The sequence below is a fragment of the Podarcis pityusensis genome, assembly GCF_964106645.2.
Source record: "Podarcis pityusensis genome assembly, chromosome: 2".
Taxonomy (NCBI): domain Eukaryota; kingdom Metazoa; phylum Chordata; class Lepidosauria; order Squamata; family Lacertidae; genus Podarcis; species Podarcis pityusensis.
Genome location: NC_138029.1, coordinates 32602182 through 32624900, shown reverse-complemented (window position 1 = coordinate 32624900; position 22719 = coordinate 32602182). Strand labels below are relative to the sequence as shown.

Here is a 22719-nt window from a genome sequence, read left to right as displayed (position 1 = left end):
TCTATTCTCTCTTTTGCTTCTAAAAGGAGCACTAAGGCAGCATCCAAATTACAGTTTTCATTGCCTGAATCAGCTGAATCAACATGGAGTACTTCTACTAGGATGTCATATGCAATACCTAATCAGTGTCAAGAAGACTACTCTTTGTTTTGCATTAATGATTTACAGAATCAGGATGAGAATTATGGAGGATACTGACACAAACTGATTTGACAAGATAACCAAGTGATCCAAGGTGGCTTTTTCATGTGTGCAGTTCTCCCATCCTTACAACCATTTCTTTCAGCCCATTCTTGGCTGGTTGTACAGAAGCTACCACAATGGTTTTCCAATACTGTTATTGATTACAAGCTAGCAAAGATATCACTCCATACCTGAATGTTTCCTTCTTATAAAATGCAACATAGCTTAGAGCAGACAACTCTGAAAAACGGGGTACTTTCCCAAATACTTTCCAACATGTGTCCCTGGATGCCACGATGTCCCCACCAGTTGGGCCACGAAGACAGCTAATGGTCTAATTAACTCACTGGGCACTAGTGAATCCAAGAAACGATGCTCTGCCCTTGATGTGTATGAAAAGTGAAGGTAACACCTGTGACTGATTCTTACTGGGACATGCAAATACACCTCAAAGATTGAATATGGGCAGAAAGTTCTGTTCATCTATTGCTGGTGGGATTGCTTCTACCATGAAGTGATTCTTTTTGAAGAACTTGTTCTGCCACTTATGGTCCACAATAATGATAAATTCCCCATTCCAAAGGCTTCTCTTTTGCTTGTTTATGGTAAGCCATAGTTTGCTACAAACTATAACTCATAGTTAACGTGAAAACAGGGTCATGAGTCATATTGCATGGTGGGAGGTTAAGCTACTCAGCTTTCAAGACCCTCTAAAAAAAAAATATCAGAGAAAGGCAGGATAAGAGACTTTGTGTGCGTGTGTCCTGCAAGAAGTGAGAGTAGACAGCATTCGAATCTGCCCTTTCTGCCTTGTCCTCACTAAATCACGACATAAAGAGGACTTAGCTGTGAATATATCAGTAAGGATTTTGATTTTTGTTTTAAATCACCACACAATCCTGACTCTGAACGGCTGGGTTCACCTCCTTCTCTGACAGTTTACCTATCATCTTCCCAATGAGCTGAAGCCGTAGATGCTTTCTGACTTCGGTGGGGATAGAGTTTGTTGTCCACCAAGCCCTGGATCAGATTGCCTTACAGTCTCTAGGTTCCTAAGTACTGTACTAAGTGTAAGTGAATGAGACATATCAAGTGTCAGGGTGGGAGTCATAGACACAAATCAGTGTGAAAGACGCAGGGCTCTGTTGTCAGTGAAGTTAACTCTTTATTCCAGGAAATGGCATATAACTCAGCAACACTTCCCAGTAGGTCCTGCCCCTATGGAGCAGTTGCCAGGACAGAGGTCCCTGCCTTCCGCCCTTACTAAGGCTCCTCCTTTCCTGGATGTTTCCCTCTGGTCTCTGTTCTGCCCTCCTCATTATCCATTATCCAGCAGGAGAGAGACTCTCTGGGTTCTTCAGAAGTCTCTTGACCTTCTGCTCTGCTGCAGCTTTGGAGTCTGAACTGCTCCCTGTCACAGGCTCTTCCTGCTCACTAAACCCTCATTTTCATTTATGTTCAAGCGCCAGCTACCAGCACTGTATAGAATTATTAACATATCCCAGAGTGACTCACAACTGATGTCTGAAAAAATGGATTAAAAATAAATATGGTCCTACACAATATTCCTAGAGAAGCCAAATGTGCATTGCTATCTTAATCACATGAAGTTAAAAACCTACAGATCTTCATCCTTGTTTATCAAGCTGCATATTTGTCTTCTACTACTGTATACTTTTCTCTATGTCCACTCACATAATGTCAAGATCTGTCAATGGGCGACTCAACATATCAGTTACATAAGTAGTTGTGTGGAAGGAAAAGGTTTTGCTGGTTGCAATCAACACCAACAGTACATGCATTTTCCTTTCACAGCCCTTTTCATCGCCAAGGGTTTTTCTAACAACCAGGACCTAGGTGCAGCATTGCCAACAATACTATTTTGTAAGACTGCATTCGCTCTTTAAAGCAAAAAATATAAAGCTGTTGTACCCTGCATTTTTTCTACTTGTTACAAAGTTCAAGCTGACAACATCAGGCACACAAAACATCTAGAGTTGGCTTGAGGAATTCAATCAATCTCCATTCAAACGTACATACTGGAACATGGTCAGCCTTCGAGTTTTTATTTTAAATAAATAAATAAATCACTTATACAATACAAGTGATGTTTTTATACAATATAAAAACATTAAAAATACATAAAATAGTAAGAAACAAAAACAGTAACACACACAGTTTAAAAGGCCTTAGACTGTTTAATTAGCCATAGGTCTTGGGAGAAGAGAAATGCTTTTGCCTGGTGCCTAAAGATATGTAATGAAGGTGCCAGGAAAGCCTCCCTGGGGAGAACATTCCACAAACAGGGAGCCACTGCAGAAAAGGCCTGTTCTCATGTTGCCGCCCTCTGGATCTCTCACGGAGGAGGCACACGAAGAAGGGCCTCAACTGATGATCATATGTTCCAGGTCAGTTCATATGGAGAGAGGTGGTCCTTGAGGTATTGTGGTCCTGAGCTATTTAAGGCTTTAAAGGTCAAAACCAGCACTTTGAATTGGGCCCAAAAATTTATTGGTTGCCAGTGCAGTCGGGTCAGGATTGGCATGACATACTCAAATTGTCTTGTCCTAGTGAGAAACCTGGTCACTGAACCAGCTGAAGCTTCCAGGCTGAGGTGGAGGAGAATTAACAAGGACACATTTTCCCTGTCCCTCACTCGACACAGATCATACAGGGCAATCAAAGCAGTTTCTGTGACAAAAACCAGGCCTAAACCCCCGATTGAAATGGATCTAGAAAATCAGGTTTCCTCAAAGAGCTCCTGGACCTGATTTTTCAAGTTTTCCGAATACTGACACTGTTATGAAGTTCTCCAAATGCTGCCTTTTCTATTTTTCTTCTTCCCTCACAGGTAATAGCTACTCTAAGCAGCTAAAAATTGTATCTGCTACAACAGCACACATTGAAAATGGAGCTGCAAATTACAACATGCTGACTCTGCCAAGAAAAATACATGGCTGCCCCTACAGAACCACATGGGCAGCCATTTTATTAGAGGGACTTAGTGCAGGGCGGGGGAGATGGACCAGCCATCTCAGAATTCCTCATCCTCCAATTTGCCAATAAGTGACATCTGCTACTGAGCAAGAGGTGTTGGAGCAAACACTGAGGCCTGGTGTAACTCCCACTTGTCTTTGTCTAGAAATGCCTCAAGCAAGTCAGAAGGCCTTGTAATGAAACATGCCTTAGCCAACAAAATCATGCATGTTTGCTAATGAATACTGGTCACAAAACTTAGTTTTTTCTGCTGGTTTCCATGCAACAGAGAGGGTTTTTTTCTAATACAAGTTTACATCAACTTGACCATAATTACATTGGCCAAATTGTTCTTGCAAATAAGCAGTTCGATTTATCAATATTTTGAACAAAGAATATTTGTACTAAATTCAAAATGCGTAATATAATAGAGAAGCTGCAGGGGGGAAATAAAATAAAAAAGTAAGTTATACTCCCCAAGGAGGGCCTTGGCATACCTCAAGCAATTTGACTGCTAATCATCAGGTCTTTCTCTAGGTCACGTGAAACATAATGGGTGACATGACTATCTAAGGTGACAGACTACCTTTTCAAGCAAAGAAAGAGTTAAAACAAACTAAGCGGGAACTCTGATTTCCCGCTAGGCTAATAAGCTAATAAGCCTGCATCCCACCCCTGCCCCTCAATTCAGTCATCTCAGCAAACATCAGGTTAGGATCATGCATGCTGCCAATATCAATCTGGCTCTGTCCTACAATTTAATATAAAGGATTTCAACACACGGAAAACCTTCCAAAAGCTCACAGCAAAAGCTTTAGAGAGCCCTCGGCAAACACGGGTGCAGTAGAAGCTCCCTTGATGCCCTTCCCACCAAGTCCCTGCCCTCTCAAAGCACAGCTCCAAGGAATATCTCATTACCTACCTCTGTATGTCTTGAATGAAGAGCATTGTATTCTTTCTTCAGTTCTGCTTCCCTCTCTTCCAGTCTGGTAACTGAAAAAGATAATTAATTCACTCAGAAACAGACATTGACAGCCACAGTAACAGAGTCTACAGACATCATCTCCGGTTTCCACAATTCAAAGCTATTCATACAGAAACCAACTCTGCTCTGTTTTTTAGAAAATTGTGCTCCTGCTTTTCTTCCTCTTCCAAATGCTTTCTCAAGACAGCATTGAGCAGGTCAGGCTGCAGCCCAGGGCATTTGGAGGGAACACCAAACCTAGTCCCAGAGTCAGGGCCTAATCCAATCTCCACTGTTCTTGAAGAAGTTCAAGTTGCCCAACAAGAATCAAGGAACTGTGCTCACTAAAGCTCTCCAGTCAAGGGCCTGATTGACATGGAAGAAGCATCCTGCCCCTTCACCTTTAACAAGGAGGCTAGCTGCTCTTCAACAAGTGGACAGAGCTATACCAGACTATTCAACCACCAGGGTTCTTGTAATGCTAAAAGTGCACTCCCAGTACTAAAAATTATTAAGGGAGCCAAGATGTACTATAAAGGCAATCAAATCAATAGGTTACCAAGAACATACCATTGTCAGTCCACACATACTATCAAGAGAAAGTAAGAAATTAAGAGAAACTGGGATGGAGTGAACAAGTTTGCCTGACACAACAGTACCCACCATCACCTAGTATTCCTAATTTTCAAGTGTTTCCCCACCAACTGGAGTCCTGTTTTGCCAAATCAAATGAGATACCAATTTGGATTGCATATAACTGTTATGGCATGTTTAGGAAATACAGCGGTACCTTGGTTCTCGAATTGCTTGGCTCCCAAACAAAATGGCTCCCGAATGCCGCAAACCTGGAAGTAAGCATTCCGGTTTGCGAACGTTTTTCGGAAGCCAGATGTCCGACACGGCTTCCGCTTGGGTGCAGGAAGCTTCTGAAGCCAATTGGAAGCCATGCCTTGGTTTTCGAACAGTTTTGGGAGTCAAACAGACTCCCAGAACGGATTAAGTTCGAGAACCAAGGTACCACTGTATTTAGATGTATTGTGCCTAGGCTCCTAGGTCCCTATGCAGGATTCAGGAAATAATTTACTAAACCCATCTCTATTATAGCAACCATTATATATGAAGATGCCACTTTTTTCTAGAAAGTGCTATTCATTCTTTTTTTAAATATACATATTAAGAACTCATAACAGATCTATAGTTTGTATAGGACCTTAACACCACCCAGAGTACATTTACAGCTATTAATGCATGTCCATTTCAAGCCACTCTCCCCACTTGGCAGCTACAAAACACAAGAACCAAGCAGGCAGATCTTTCCCATTCATTTCATTTTAGTCCACAGCTGCAAAATGTAACCATTCCTATTTACTGAGCCATCCAACAACTATAGCTTCTGCTCCATCTAGTGGACTACTAATTTGCCAACATGTAGAGATACCTGCAGAGTAAAAGGTGTCAATGACTTGAGGATATAGTCAACAACAGATAACTTTGCCTTATAAGCAGGGCTGGTGTCTTTTAGATATCTATATAGTGTTAGTCAATTTACATCTACTTGCATAACAGGCACCAATTTTCTGAACATTAGGTGATATTTGTTGCCCACTCATATAAGCACAAGAATCACCAGTGCTGTTCAAAATCAATACTTTGTCTTCCACAGGCCCAGTTCACACATCACATAAAACAAAACCATAGTTGTTGTTGTTGTTTAAAATGGTTTATTGTGAACAAGTACCTCATGTTCAGCTCGCCATTTGTGCTTTCTTTGGACAGAAACAAAGCACAAGCCTCAGTTCAGACAACACGACAAGCCAGACCATGGCTTGTTTCATGGCAGCGTAGCAGCAAGAGGAGTGGGAAAGGAGGGAAGCACCTGCAATTTCAGCAGTGTGCACCAGCAAACTACTTGTCCACCTTAAGCCAGTTTATTTTAGCTACAGTTTAGTGTGTCATGCAAACCAAACCATAGTCAAAATTGCAAAATCAACAGCAGTACCAGCTAACAACAGATGAGGTCAGCATGAATAAATTAGGGGAGAAAATTCAAATACATGGACACAATCCCTGGAGTATTTTGCTTCATGATCCAATAGGTCTAGAGCAGAGGTCACTAACCAGTGGCCTCCCAGATTTTTTATTTTGTATTTCACATCTGTGATGAAAAGCAGGCTACACAGGCTATTAAAAAATAATAAGTAAAAATTCCATCATGATCTTTGGCCATGCTGGCTGGGGCTGATGGGAGCTGGAATACAACAACACCCAGAGAGTCACAGGTTGGCTACCTGAGGTCTTGAGTATAACACTTCCTTGCTAACAAGATAGCAACCAGAACATCTGCTGGTCCACTGAAAGCAGACACTGGGGAAGAAACAAAGCCCTGCTATTCTAAAGTCAAGTCAGAAACAGATGGGCAAGTCTAATTTAGCACCCTGCTAAATTGGCTCTGTTGCCAGGACAGATTCACCAGGTACTTCAGCCAGCTAAAGCTTTCCCTAAAATGAAACTGCTCAGAGGAACTAAAAGAAACGTGGAACAAAAATGAAACAACCTATTGCTTCCACTTTCTTCCACCTGTCTGAAGCAGAGGAACTGAGTCTTTTCACTGCTGCCTTCTAAAAAAAGATATCTGCACAAGTGAATGCAACAATGGACAGCACACAGAGTCTCTTTTTTCATGTACTCACGCAGGCGACAGGTAAAGGTAAAGGGGACCCCTGACCATTAGGTCCAGTAGTGGCCAACTCTGGGATTGCGGCGCTCATTTCGCTTTATTCGCCAGGGGAGCCGGCGTACAGCTTCCGGCTCATGTGGCCAGCATGACTAAGCCGCTTCTGGCGAACCAGAGCAGGGCACGGAAACGCCGTTTACCTTCCCGCCGGAGCGGTACCTATTTATCTATTTGCACTTCATGCTTTCGAACTGCTAGGTTGGCAGGACACGCAGGCGACAACACACACTTATAAGATCCACTTAATCTAGTCCAATCCCTTCTCATCCAAACTAAGACAGGTATCCACAGCTAAAGCATCCCCCTTATCAAAAGCCTTCCATGACCCCTAAAGTTTCCATATCCCCTAAATAGTGTTTTATTAGTGGCTTAAAGTAACCACCTTCTAAATTAGCCAGTTGTCCCATTCTTAGTCAGCAGGGTAAACAACCTTTCTTCCTCCTAAGAGTCCTTAAAATATTTCACCATTGTCAGCAGGGTTCAAAATTAGCAGGATACCAGGCACATTTTGCGCCTAAAGATTCTCCATTTGCGAGCACTTCAAGAAGTCTGGGTGTCTTTTTTTGCGCATGGCTGACACTCAAGGATTACTACAATGTATGCGGCTTTGAAGCCTCGAAGTTTATGTTAAGGATAGACAACATGTTAAGGAGTTTAGCAATAAAGAGCAGAGTGTTTTGAAAACCAAAGTATGGTCCCAATGTTTTTATTATAAACACCAAATTAAACATGTATTAACAATTTCTGCCAAAAATAAGATATTAACAATATGTCACTTATGTGAATTGCAGATTAATTCATGCTTATTAAAATAATAAATAAGAAGTGTTGCCGGCCGACTCCCCTCCCCCACCAGTGGCAACTAGACATTCTGTTTTGGCATCCACAACCCAGATCCCAGAAACCCTTTGGCTCCCAGCTTTTCCATCCCAGTTTCTAACACTGATTGTCAGCACATACAAGCAGGCATGTATGCCTCTGTATAAGAGTACAGGAAAATAAGCTGCTGTTTGGGCAAAGGTAAGTTGCACATTTTTTGAATAATCCACTGGCCAAATCATCATCATCATCATCATCATCCACTGGCTGTTTCAACTGCCATGACCTGAAAGCTACAGGATATACAAGATCACCTTTGTTCTTGCCCAGGTACAGGACCTTGAGGAGCTGCTCTGACTCTGCCCACCCTGGTAATCCACCAGTACAACTCCACCTTAGCCAAAAAGTGATTTGTGGGTGGTTGCTTTCAGGCAATGCTATTTGAAAGCAATGTGGGAGAAAGATGCATTTCGTTTCATTTAGTAACGTTGCATCGTTTCTTTCTGAACACCCCATAAATCAGGAGATGTTCAAATGTAACTGGAAAACTGGAATGTCATTCTCTGGAGGCCTTCACAGAGAATCAAACAAAGGTAGCAAGAGAGTTAACTGAGAGCAGCAGCAGCACACAGAAATCTCCTGGGAATGTTCAGGGTAATATGAAGAGTTTCAAAGCACTCATTGAGAGCAGAAACCCCTCATTTACATTATGATGCATTATTTATTGACGAAGCATCTTGCAAATCTGAGAGAGGGAGGGTAAACATTTTCTAAATAAATTATTTAGCATGGTCTCAACAGAGGTTCCCTGTGTTTAAATACAGCAATAAAATTTAAAAGTGAGAGATCCAAATAGATGAAGGTCATGTTTACATTCACAGGGCCATTTCCAATTTCAAGTGTTCACACTCACATTTGGGAAAACAGGGATAGAGTAGGTTTAATATGTTCCCCTAAAGAGTCCTAAATGACTTGGGACCGAACTGAAAATGTGCCTTCTCCAGCATTTTCCAGCCTCAAATTTGCAATCTGTGGACAAGGCACAGCTAATCAATAGGAGAAGCACAACAAACAGGGAACTGAGGCAGGGCAGCACCCCAGCTACAGAACCCCCTTTCCAATGGAAATCAGTCTGTCTCCCACTTTATATGCATTCAGGAAATGTGTCAAAAGACTTCTGTTTATCCATGTTTTTGAACTGTAGTTTTATGAAACTTTTACATTGCTGGTACTAACTGTCTACATTACCTGAACAGTGTTGTTTAATTTTTTTAATGTAATTTTATTGTTGTGATCAGCGTGTGAAACTCCTATTGTTCTAGGCACATTTTGCGACTGGGAATTTCATTAACGCGAGCAATTTCTGAGCTCTGGGTGCGGTACTGCACCTAAGATTTCAGATTAAAACTGCCGCTATTGCTGCCACTGAGGGTGTGGGAGGAGAAATTCCTGTCTGGTCGACTTCCAAGAAATCACTGCAGTGTAAGGCAAGCTGATAGGTTCTGACATTCCATTGTGGTGTCCACAACTCAGGTTTAAGGTGCCATTTAGCTCCTAGCTTTCATATCTCAGTTTCTAATACTGGTTGTTAGCTGCCCTAGGCTCCCTTTGGGGGAGGGTAGACTATAAATTTGAAATAATAAATAACAAACAGATGTCTTTAAAGCACATAGCTCTGAGTAAAATCTCCAAGCAAACCCGATAGCTTTCTTTAAGAGATAGTAGAGATACATAGGATTGACTAGTCAATCAGTTCAGATCTGACACCATCAATCCACTCTGGGGTAGTGTGGAGGCAAACTCTGCTACTTCAATCCTCCAAGCAGATAAATCTATACTGTCAAAGTTAATTATTGGATCAGGGAACTAAGCATCTGATTCCCAATCCATAAACAGAAACCACAAACGTAAGAACCACACATACATGGTCCCTAAATCAGCCAAAGCACATGTGTGAGCAGGCCTACTGGCACATAAAAACTGCAGGTGTCATAAAAGGGCAAAACCTACCCAGTTCCTAGAACTAATTCCACAACTGCAACAGAAGTTCTCTTAAAGCTATAGACTGTGAGGACCAAAGAAGGCAAGTTTGACTAATGTGATTGCTTTCTCAAAGTATTAATTGTCTATAAACCTAAACCAAATGGATTAACAGCATAACCAATGATGAAACTCCAGTTTTATAATAAGGTACATCCATGCAATATTCCAAAGTAAATTTCATAGCTCAAAACTAACACTGCAAACAGGCATTTAAGATCAACCGGAACAGCTAGCTGCTATGGTATCAATGTGCTATTGAGGATATTCTGCACTGTTTGTGTCCTAGACAATTTGATAAACCCGAGGCCCTCCACTGCATATAGGTCTTCATTTCCCCTTTGTGTTTACCATGTATTTGCTGTGAGATCTGAAATGCATCCAAATATTTAAGAACCTGCTGGGCAGCTTCAATGAACAGTGGACAACTTATTTACGATTTCATGACAAATATGTTTCTTTTTCCCTGTAGATGACCGTGAGAAACAGCTCTCAGCATTACAGTTTTCGGGCTATAGTTCAAAGCTCTCCAAATTTTGGAAATTCTTAAAGCATTAGTTCATCACCTTACTTATAACCTTGCAAAACAAGTAATGGAAGCCAAAAAGATATCCCAAGTGGCATTTTGAGGTAATCCAGTGCATAAATTCATAGTAAGAGTAGCTTTCAAAAAGCACAAGCCTTGGGCAATGTCTCAAAAAGAACTGTTGACTTCTCAGCATGAAGATGAAGGAGCAAGCAGTTTCACAATCCTGTGTTCCCTTCGCTATTACAGCATGACGACAAACTCTGTGGCAATCTTTAGAGAGGATTCTTCTTTATTGGTTAAAACAAGAATGAGACAAAATGCGAGAGGAGATTTAATTTTCTCTAATGGGATTGGGTGATCAAGCCACTCAAGGTACATTGCAGCAGTTGGATTGATGATTAGTGCCAGTTACAGCTGGTTCTGAAATAAGGCAGCTGTACATCAGTGGCTGCTTCCACAATCTGACTCCCTCCTGTGCCCAGTCTCATCACAACCCCATCCATGCAACCACAACACAATCATGCTGGTGGAGGGAGAAAAAGGGGGCAGAGGTGGGTTGCAATGGGCAACTAAGGGTTAAAGGCTAGTTTTTCCATCCCCTTTATTCATTTTTAAAATCCATGTCAGGGACTGCACATTCTGGATTCATGTGACTGGGCCATTCTATTACAATGTTTTACACTTTACAGGCAACTTCCCATTCACCTGGGGGTTGCATTCCGGGTCACTGTTTTGGGGGCCTGCAGACTTATTTCAGCACCAACATTAACCACAGTCAGCACTAACCAGAGTTCCCTCTTATAGAAGATTTTTAAATGAGGTTTGAAGCTGATTACTGTATTTTTCGCTCCATAGGGCGCACCGGACCATAGGGCGCACCTAGTTTTTAGGGGGGGGGGAATAAAGAACAAAAAAAATATTTTCCCCCCACCAGCCCCAAAGAGCAAAGAAGCCAAGGCAGCTAGCGGGATCCATCCCGCTGGCTGTCTTGGCTTCCTCTTTAGCCGCGTGCAACCTCTCCAGCCGGGAGAGGCTGCGCGCGGCTTTGGCAGAAGCCAAGACAGCGAGCGGGATGGATCCCGCTAGCTGTCATGGATCCCGCTAGCTGTCATGGCTTCATTTTTAGCCGCGGGGCTGGGGCGGGGGAAGCCCGAGCTTCCCCTGACCCCAGCCCCCAGAACAGGTCCAGGAGCGGCGGCAAGGTTGCGCACAGCGTTGCCGCCGCTCCTGGAGCTTGCAGGGCTGGGGGGGCGCTCCGAAGCCCGGGGAGCGCAGCGGGAGTTGGCGCTGCGCTCCCCGGGCTTCAGGCTGCTATCTGCAAGCCTTTGGAGCGTGGGGGGAACTCCCACCGCGCTCTGAAGGCTTGCGGATAGCAGCCTGAAGCCCCCGAGCGCAGCGCCAACTCCCACTGCGCAAACTTGTGGGCAATCTATGTGGGCAACCTTGCCTCCACTCCCGGAGCTTGTGGGGCTGTGGGCGGGGGAAGCCCGAGCTTCCGCCAACCCTAGCCCCCAGAACATGTCGGGGAGCGGCGGTCCCTTCTCCCTCCTGGGGAAAAGCCCGCAAGAGCCGCGCGAAGCTTGTGTGCGGCTCTTGGGGGCTTTTCCCGCCTGCCTCCCCCCTGCATTCGCTCCATAGGACGCACAGACTTTTCCCCTTAGTTTTTAAGAGGGAAAAAGTGCGTCCTATGGAGCGAAAAATACAGTAGTAATCCTAGCAAACCCTGGTTAGCATTAAAACAGCAGCCATATTTAAAGCTGCCAGGAATTCACATGGAAAAACCAGGAGAAGGATGGGATACAATCTTAGCATATGCTCCGTTGACCATAGATAAGGATGTTACATATGACTATCTCCCAGAATTAGTTTGAGGCTAATAAACCACTCCAGTGTCCTTAGAGAGCAATTATAACCTTGCCAATTGTGTAGCAGCAAAATATTCGCTACTGGTTAAATTAAAAACAAAAACATACTTGAGCTGCATCCAAGGAACTATGAAACAAGTTCCATCAGCTGACAAGACTTCAGGCTTTAGCAATAGCCTCATCCCCCATCCCCTCTTGCCACAAGGTAAACTGCTTTGAAAGGGGTTTCAAAAGTAGTTTGTGATATGATAAAGTCAGCTATACAAATAATAAATCCTACAGGGCTAGCTAGCCCAAGGCCCTTCTATCAGCTTAAGAAACTCTGAGCCATAGCTAACATTAAATGAACAAGATTCCTAGCCACTTTTGCATTCTAAGATCAGTAGAATCAAGGTTGCTTTGAAATTTCTGGACATAAAATGACAGAATCATAGAATTGTAGAGTTGGAAGGGACCACAAGATTCTGTGAACCGCCCTGAGACCTCCGAGTATAGGGCAGTACATAAAATCAATCAATAAGAACAATAATAATCTAGTCCTGCACAATGCAAGGATCTTCTGCTCTAAACACTCCACAGCAGATTTGTGGGGCTGCGGGGGGGGGGGGATATCCCATTTGCACGTGTTGAAGTCTATTGTGCAAGTGGGCCTCTATAGTTGGATATCACCCATTGTTTTTCGGGTGAGAAAAGAAGATGAAACTGCACTTCAAGAAAGTCTTAACAAAGTTAGTGAGAAGATGATCTTGGACATCAGTCAACACAAAACAAAACTTAAATCACACATACATACATACATACATACATGAAAAGACAAACACTCCCGCTAGAGAATTATACTGGTGCAGTCATTTTATGCTCTTTTATATTAGAAGATAAGAGTGAAAATATCATGCAAACCATGCAATGGTTATAATTAGTTATAATCCACTAATAAAGTCCCACTTACTTTGATCAGCATAGTTTTTTGCTTTCAGTTCAAGCTGCCGGGTTTGCGACTCTAAAGCTTCCACTCTTATCTGCAGATCCTTTTTTTCTTGTTCTTGAGAATCTTCAAATTCAATAAATTTCTTCAAAAAAGAAACAAAATATTCATGGGCATGTGCATTTTATGTGTTGCTTAAAATATTTTTAGGCCTCTTTGGGGGGGCAAATGCCCATCCAAAGCAGCTTACGTGAACAATGAAAGAAAAAATAATATATACATATATATATTTTAAAAAACCTAAAATCTACCCCACACACCCCAGAAAGAACATAATTCAATCAAAACATCACACAACTAATTAACATTAAGCCTGGGAGGTTAAGTGGGGTGGAGGGGGAGATCTTTGGGCCTTTCTGAAAAGCCTAGGATACAGAAGTTTAATGTAGGTCCATTGGACAGAAAATACATAGTCAGGGGGCCACTATAGGGAAGAAACTTTCCCTTGTGGTAACCAGCCTTCAGAACATAAGAAGCATCCCGCTTTCACAGTGGCCAACCAGATGCCTATGGGAAACCTGAAAGTACAACAGCATTCTTCTCACTTGTCATTCCCAGCAATTTGTATTTAGAGGCATGTAGTGGCGCTGTGGGTTAAACCACAGAGCCTAGGGCTTGCTGATCGGAAGGTTGGCGGTTTGAATCCCTGCAATGGGGTGAGCTCCCGTTGCTCGTTCCCAGATCCTGCCCACCTAGCAGTTCGAAAGCACGTCAAAGTACAAGTAGATAAATAGGTACCACTCCAGTGGGAAGGTAAACGGCATTTCCGTGTGCTGCTCTGATTCGCCAGAAGCAGCTTAGTCATGCTGGCCACAGGACCCGGAAGCTGTACACCAGCTCCCTCGGCCAATAAAGTGAGATGAGCGCCGCAACCACAGAGTCGGCCACGACTGGACCGAATGGTCAGGGGTCCCTTTACCTTTAGTCTCTAACAATGGAGGTAGAACTTAGCCATTATGCCAAGTTGCCACTGATAGCTTCAACCTAATGTAACGTCAATCTGTCTAGTCATATTTTAAAGCCATCTAAGTTAGTGGCCAGCAATGGCTCCTGTGGAAGCAAGATCCGTAGCTTAGCTTTCCAGCGTGTGAGGAAGTACTTTGTTTGGTCTGCCCAAAATCTTCCAACATTCAGCATCTGTCCCCCCAAGTTCAGGCTTCCTCAAACTCGGCCCTCCAGATGTTTTTTGGCCTACAACTCCCATGATCCCTAGCTAGCAGGACCAGTGGTCAGGGATGATGGGAATTGTAGTCTCAAAACTACAAAGGGCCGAGTTTGAGGAAGCCTGCCCAAGTTCTAGTATTATGAGAGAGAGGAAGGAAAATCTATCTCTAGCCACTTGCTCCACACCATACATGATTGCATACATTTCTAGCATGTTGCCTCTTTCTCACCTTCTCTCGAAAACTAAAAAGCCTCCAAAAGCTGTAACCTTTCCTCAAAGGGGAGTTTCTCCATCCCTTGATCAGTTCTGTTTCCTAAACCTTTTCCAGCTCTACCATAGCTTTTTTGAGGTAAGGCGGCCAGAATTGTACACATTAACCCAAGTGCAGCTGCACTGTAGATTTGCATAATGGCATTGTGACATTCCAATCCCTTTCCAAATGATTCCTAGCATGGCATTCACCTTTTTCTCAGCTGCTGCACTCTGGGCTGACATCTTCCTTGAGCTATCCTTTATGACCCCAAAGTCTTATTTTTGCCAGCTCAGACCCCAAGAGTCCGTGAAATTTAGATTTTTAGTGGATCATTTTGCACTTGCTTATAGTAACTTGCATTTCCATTTTACTACCAGTTTACTCAGTCTGGATAAATTCTTTTATAGCTCTTCACAAACCTCAACAACTTTGGCCTGAACCCCCCAAAAACAGAACTTTCCTCCCTTAAAAAAAGCTTAACAACTTTGAACTGAACCCCCCCAAAAGGGATAGATCACTGTCATTTTTTTTTCCTGTGAGTAGATTGCAGTCCCTTGGGAGTTGGACATCCCTTCTCTAGATCATTCAGGTACAAGTAAAAAAGCACAAGTCCTTTATTGTTCTATGGGATTTACTATACCTTCCATGGACACACATAGGGATGGCTACTAAGCTATTCAGGATGCCCATTTTGTCTTACAATGTTTAAGATATTGTTCTATGATTGTGTTTCTAACCTGCTTATCATGTGACATACTGAGATTCAGGATATAGATAATCCAAAAAGGAGAAAGAAAGGCTTTCACATGTTAGTCTACAATTGAGCAATTGAGACCATTTATTCAGCTATTTTAGAAGTATTTTCAGATTTGGTGCTACTTGTACAGTGGTACCTCGGGTTACAGACGCTTCAGGTTACAGATACTTCAGGTTACAGAGTCTCCTAACCCAGAAATAGTACCTCGGGTTAAGAACTTTACTTCAGGATAAGAACAGAAATCTGTATCCATGAATCACCATATGAACAATTCATACAACATAGTTGTATACATAAGACACTAAGAAGTACTCTCAGCACATGTCTGCTTGACTCATTTTGGGCTAGCGACTGAAGAATTAGTTATAAAGAACTATTTGCAAGGCAAACCAGGAAGGTAGTTCTACACTACTTGAAAGTCTTCATCAAAAGATCTTATCACATCACCTACTTCCCTCGGACCCTGTCATTATCACACTCTATACCAATAAAAGCAATAGATCCTACACTTCCTTAGTGCTGCATAACTTCAGGTCACAATAAAATTACCTGAAGCTACAAGTAAGAACTAACATGAAAGGTACACGCTGAAACGGAATAATTGCTAACCTGAAAAAAAAAAAGTTTTTATTTAGAAGTAAGGTGGACTGTTCCCCCTTAGCTATCCCTTATTCATTTTACATTGAGTCTTTAACACTGTGAACCATTCTGGCATGGGACTATCTTAATTCTTCATACATATTATTTGTACAAAGAAAAGCCATTGTTAAGGCATACAGTATTTACTTTTCTAAGAGCACTTCATTTTTGGTATTGCAGAGTAAACAACTCTCAGTTCAAGTGTTCTTCTGAAATTAAGAAATTTAACAGAATAAATGAGTTCTTGCCTCCACCTCCTTTAAATACTATTTGTATTAACATACCACTCCATTAGTGTCAAGCTGGTAGCCATTCAAGTCTCTCTCCTACGAAAACAGCAGAACCGTTAGGGAAACTGTCATAATCCAAGGATGTACTAGACCAATTAGGCCCCCAAAACTTGTAAAATATACACCAAATAACTATTCAGGCAACCTTGAGACAAAACCATCGCACAATTACTGTACCAGACAACTGTGTGTAAAAGTGCTTTACGAGGGCTGTTTGCCAACAAACCGCAGGCGGAGAAGGAGGACTTCACTTGCAATAGTTGTTCCATGCAGGCCCACGGCACTCTGAGACATCCGTAACATGCTTCTGATTTATATTTCCCTGCACTGAACAACATCTCAGAGCCTCTCAAAGCACAATGTTATGATGGCTCAATACTGAACTTGCTTAAAAATAAATAGGCACGTTCTATGGTTTGGGGCTTCAAATCAAGGATTCACATAAAGTCCCTGCACCCCTCTCTTTCTGAAAGCAGGGGAACAAATCAGGAAGCCACAGTGAACCACAGCCTCCCATTACATTGGGACGGAGAAACTATGGTTAATCATGGAGCAAGCCAGAATATTAAGCCATGGTTTCAAAAGCTTCCTGGCCAGCTTTCCTACGCACCCAAAAGAGGAAGTGAAGCAGGTGCTTGTGGGTGCAGAAGATGCATTTACATCTTGGCTTCTAAAGCCAAGATTCAATCCTCCAAATGCAAACATTGTTAATTGCCAGAAGTGGTAGAGGCTTGTCATTTCTTTGTAGTTCGCCTTCTCTGTAGTCCGCCTTCTCTCACTCCCCCTCTTTCATATGTCCAAGAAGTCCAAGAAGCAAGGAATGTCTGTGGGGGATCCTTCACAGATTGCACAAAATACGCAATTCTTAGGAGATTTAAAGAGAGAAAGGAGACGAGGAGCAAGGCTAACTCTACCACACACCCCGTTCATCTCTAGAGACCCCTTAAAATAACCAAACATTTGAAGATAAACAGGAGTGTCTAATACAGGATCACTGGAAGGAACAAATGGTCAGATGATTCATAAGCAATGCAAACCACCACTCAAAGAAACCTGCAGGGCACAGGAAACACAGAAGGAGGAGCATCTAGATCTATTTTTTTTGTTTTGTTTTGGAACATCTTAGATATAAAGATCCCTTTTCAACTGAAGTTATTATTCAGAATGCTCATTTTGGAAAAACAACGTCATTACTTAGCAGTCACATGCAAACCTCTGGCTGGTCATTTGATTCTTCCATTTCCTGAAACTTTCTAGTATACCAAGATTATACCTGACTCTCTGAAAACTCTTATCAGTTATGAGAAATCACCACATGCATGAAAGGAACACTGAACAAAAGCAAAGACCATCATGACTGATACTTTGGCATCGCTATTTTAAAGAAAGGCACACATGTATTTCTATTTGCTCGCACTTCACCACTACGTACAGACATAAAGCATTCAAAGGGGGGAAATTCAGATGCTTTAATTTATAATAATAATAATAATAATAATAATAATAATAATAATTTATTTATACCCCACCCATCTGGCTGGGTATAAAAATATAAAAATACTGTAATACATCAAACATTTAAAGCTTCCCTAAACAGGGCTGCCTTCAGATGTCTTCTAAAAGTCTGGTAGTTGTTGTTCTCTTTGACATCTGGTGGGAGGGCATTCCACAGGGCAGGTGCCACTACTGAGAAGCCCCTCTGCCTGGTTCCCTGTAACTTGGCTTCTCACAGCGAGGGAACCGCCAGAAGGCCCTCAGTGCTGGACCTCAGCGTCCGGGTAGAACGATGGGGGTGGAGACGCTCCTTCAGATATACTGAAGGATTAATTTGAATTCATTGCAGAAATAAAAACCCTACAGGAGTAAATGTGATGTTAAGTGATAGCAACATTCAGAGTCATCAACAAGAACATACATGAACATATGAAGCTACTTCATACCAAGGCAGTTCTTTGGACTATCTAACCTGGGTCTGCTATTCCTGCATTCATCATGACCTGGACAGTGTTAGAAACTGAGATATGAAAATTAGGAGCTACAAATGGCACCTTTAACCTAGGTTCTGGGCACAACAACGGAATGTCTAGGCACGCTTTTTTATAACAGGAATATAAAGCTGAAAATGAATGAACTGCAGCTAAAATATTACATTCATTTTTCACACCCTCCCTTCAGTTGTCAAGGAAATAAACAACTATCTGACTTTTAGAAGACATCTGAAGGCAGCCCTGTTTAGGGAAGTTTTTAATGTTTGATGTTTTAGTATGTTCTGATATATGTTGTGAGCTGCCCAGAGTGGTTGGGGAAACCCAGCCAGATGGATGGGGTATAAATTTATTATTATTATTATTATTATTATTATTATTAAGTGTATTTTTAATGGTGGCAGTCAAGTAGCGGAATGCCCTTTCCCTAAAAGGGCTTTCTTGGCACCTATGCTCTGGTCTTTTTCAGTAGCAGGTAAGCATTATATTTTTATTTTCTCAGGATTTTAATATTAATAACATATTTAATGATCTATAGAGCTGGTAAGATATAGTTTAAAATCTGAAACTTTAGATGCTGCTATGCATTTGTTTTTATTTCTGTTTCTGATTTATATCCTATATTTAAACACTTTATGATTGTGGTTTTATAATTCTATGTAATTTTTATCTCGTTAAGCTCCCCAAAGACTGTTTTTGTCATTGAGAAGGATAAAAATGTATTCATTCATAACAGTTCTAAGGTCTCAAGCAGTCATTTTTTCCAGGCCTACTATTCAACATCCATTTTACTTGAAAATGCCTGAAGTGTATCTAGGAACCTTGCCACATGCAAAACATATACTTGGACGTGTCCTATGGGTAAGCAACAAATCACCAATATTTTACAGCAAAATATTTAACTATAATCAACTAAGTCTCACAAGTTGCACAATTTTACTCAGAGGAGCCAATCCTGGGCATTTGTTTATGACATCTACAAGTATATTAACTTTCTATATTAGGACCACATTTTAAAATTTTGGCTTAACATAACTGGAAAACACAAGTTCATTTTTTCATTTGCACCTGCAGTACAGTCAGCCAAGCATGTGCAAACAATGTATAAATAGATTTTGCTGCTTTCCAAGCCACCTGAACAAGCATTGCATGCATCTACAGTAACCCATTCACTTTATGGAGAGCAATACATAATGGCTTAACAACTAACTTCTACATGATTACTAAATGGTACATACTTAACACAAAAGTAACAAAATAGTGAAAACACTACAGCAACAGCATCTATGCATAGGTGATGTTGCTACTTTGCCTCCTGGTGTACATTTGGATGTTTGACACACTAGCAGTGATGAGTAAAATCTAAGTGAGAGGATCCTTACTTAAAGCAAGTCAATAAGTAATATGCAACCAATAGCTGTCACTGAAATTTCTATTTAAATCACAATTTATGCTCCACACAGCATCTTTGTTTATGAAGCTGGTTTGTCACACACAAAAATATATCAGGCAGGGCCAGGAACTTTATTCCCATATCCTAATCCTAAAGGACTGACCACTTAGTAATAAAGATGTTACTTGCTAATTAAAAGGTAAAACCTGAGGTGTACATATACTATGTACAAAAAGCATACTAAAAATGTGTGTAGCTTACCTACCTTGATCCAGGTACATTGTAGCATATTATTGATTGCCATGGCATTCAATTTATTTTTCAATTCAAAGCCACACACTGCACTAGAAAAATATTTCTTGTCCCTAGGCACCAGTATTAAACAGAATAACCAGGTGCTTGGTACACAATACAGAGATTTTTTTTTCTAAATTGAAAGCAACACCAGTGATAGCCAAGATTACTTCTGCTTGCAATAGTATAAACTGTTACTCTAAGTAAACAAAGCACATGCGAACAGCGTATCAGCTGAGCAGGGTCACAGTCCAGCTCATATTTTAAACTAAGTGTTGTAGGGATTGAACCTGGCACTTATCACCTGCCAGCAATCACTACGCCAGGCTGCTGTAGGGGAGAGAGGAGAAAAGATGCAAGGCCACTATCTGTCCTGCTAAGAAGCCAGGCTCTTCCTGCCATCAATTTCTACCTAGCAACAGTATTTACATCAGGTAAATAGGATGCAGAGGATGAAAGAGAAGGGATGCATGACTACTCCACTGGCCCAGCTGCGAAACCTGCACTTTAAGTGCTTCCTCTCCTTGGACTTTTCCATTCCTGTAGGTCATTAGACCTTTTATGTCAGAACTTGAACCTGACTTTGCTTATTTCCTCCTCCCTCCTGGTTTTCCTTTTGTGTTGTGTCTTATTAGACTGTGCATTTGAGGCCAGGGACAGTATTTTTCATGATATGTAAAGCTATTCTGGGAGCCTTTTTTGGCTGGAGAGTAGGAGGGGAAAAAATACTTTAATAAATAAACTCCATGCATTCAAAGCATCAAAGGGCCAACCTGCACGTGATGCTCAGTTGTGTGATTCTTCCCCTTGAAGTTTGATTTTGGTTTTGTTGTTGTTTTAGTGAAAAGCAGCCTTGAAGATTGTGAACAGAAGAGATGTGTGAGGTGGTCTGCTTAACCATTTCACTTCTTGCTCTATGTCCAGTCAAAATCTGCCTTCCTAGCTGCTTTCCCAACGCAGAGGAAATATACCAAGCATGGACTATATTGCTTTTATCACTGATCACACTATGCTTGTTCTCAGCTTTTCTAGAAATTGGGTAGATACCACTGTACACGCTCTTCAAAAATCAGTAATATTATGAACGGTGGTATCTACCCATTTTCTAAAAAGTGCACAATTTGATAAGTAACAAAGGCAATAACATGATACGGTAGCAACAAAGTCTAAAATGTGATATAAATAATGTGGCACTCACCACTGATGTTTAAGATGCTGACTTTTCAGTGAAGGACTATTTGGTTACACCACCTGTTGCTTTAACTGACATTTTCATCCATCAGTCCTGAAGACAATCACTGTCCAATTCCAGGGAGTACAGACTATCCACATCTTAGGCATTTATCTAGGCTTCATGTTGCATGATTAACATGTGACAGCTACCCACTAAGGAAGCTAGCATGCTGCCCCAGAGAAGGGGAGTGTTGAAAACAATACAAGGAACCTTTCAGAAGTCCAGGCATTACTACAGCGTAAGAATCACCTTGGCCAGAATTCTAGAGTTTAACAGCAGCCCAACCAATTCCGTGAGGAAGCTCCCAGGCAAGATACTAAAGCCCTGCCACATCACCCTCTGCTCCACACACAACAGCATTTATCCTCTGAGTTATGGAACACACCAGGCTCTCCTGCAGGTCCCGCCCTGGCAGCTTCACACTACTGTCACTGTGTCAGCCTGCTCCCTCAGTGTTTTCCTTCCACTTATGTCCACTTCCTTCCACCCCACTTGCATTGACATATGCCACTTCCATGGGGGCTCAATGCTGCTACAGTGGTACCTCGGGTTAAGTACTTAATTCGTTCCGGAGGTCCGTTCTTAACCTGAAACTGTTCTTAACCTGAAGCACCACTTTAGCTAATGGGGCCTCCCGTTGCTGCCGCGCAATTTCTGTTCTCATCCTGAAGCAAAGTTCTTAAGCCGAGGTAATATTTCTGGGTTAGCGGAGTCTGTAACCTGAAGCGTATGTGACCTGAAGCGTATGTAACCCGAGGTACCACTGTACTTCTTTGTGTCGTCGTCCCCCAACTGCCACACCCAAACCTGCACCAGCGAAGTTGCCTCAGCTCCCTCCCCAAAACTTTCATCCTCCCATCCCGCCAACACCCCCGGACGCCGCTCCTCCAAAACACATACACATCCCCCTCCTCATTTCTTTTTCTTCTTCTTCTCTCTCACGTGCGGAAGCGGACCCCCTCCCCTTGGGACCCTTCCTGGCGGCCCTGCAGCAGCAGCAGCAGCAGCCCCCCCCCCGCCCCGCTCCTTCCCACCTCCTCCTCCTCCTCACTCACCTCCTCGGCCTGCTTCCGCAGCGCCTTCTCCCGCTCGTACTGGGTGAGGAGCTGCTCGTTGTCGTCCCGCAGCAGCTCCAGCTCCACGCTGGTCTCCTGGCTGTGCGCGCAAACCGAGTCCAGGTTCTCCAGCACGGCCACCACCAGCGGCATCAGCTCGGCCACCACCTCCTCGTCGTAGCGCCCGATGAGCCGCTCGAACTCGCGGTAGATGGAGCCCGCCAGACCCGACACCCGCTCCGACATCATGGCCGGGCCGGGGCCGCCCGGGTCCTCCTGGTACACCACGCCGTCCGCCAGCTCCATGGCCTCGCAGCGCAGGGCAGCACGGGCCGGCCGGAGAGGAGGCGAAAAGCCCCTGGCAGGAGAAAGAAGAAGCAGAGGAGGAGGAGCAGCAGCAGCACCGCCCGCCTGCCTCCCTCTGCAGCGGGGCCTTGATTACAGCTCAGCGCGAACAGGAGGGAAGCTTGGGTGACAGGCGCGCGGCACTGACCTCACCCACGGCGCCGGAGTGGAGGGAGGGGGCGCGGGGCAGTGACGTATGTCGGTGGGCGGGGGC

General features: G+C 42.8%; 1 protein-coding gene across 4 annotated transcripts in view; it reads right to left on the bottom strand.

Moving 5' to 3' along the window:
• The window catches only part of SPAG9 (sperm associated antigen 9), an 80339-nt gene extending 57729 nt beyond the window's left edge, over positions 1-22610 (bottom strand). For all 4 annotated transcript variants that reach the window (XM_080993606.1, XM_080993608.1, XM_080993605.1 and 1 more), the window contains exons 1-3: positions 22161-22610; positions 13060-13180; positions 4082-4152 (exon numbers count right to left, since the gene is read on the bottom strand). In XM_080993606.1, the coding sequence (XP_080849732.1) occupies positions 4082-4152; positions 13060-13180; positions 22161-22466 (498 nt within the window). In that variant the 5' untranslated portion in view covers positions 22467-22610. The remainder of the gene's footprint in view (positions 1-4081; positions 4153-13059; positions 13181-22160) is intronic.
• Between the last annotated feature and the right edge of the window lie 109 nt (positions 22611-22719).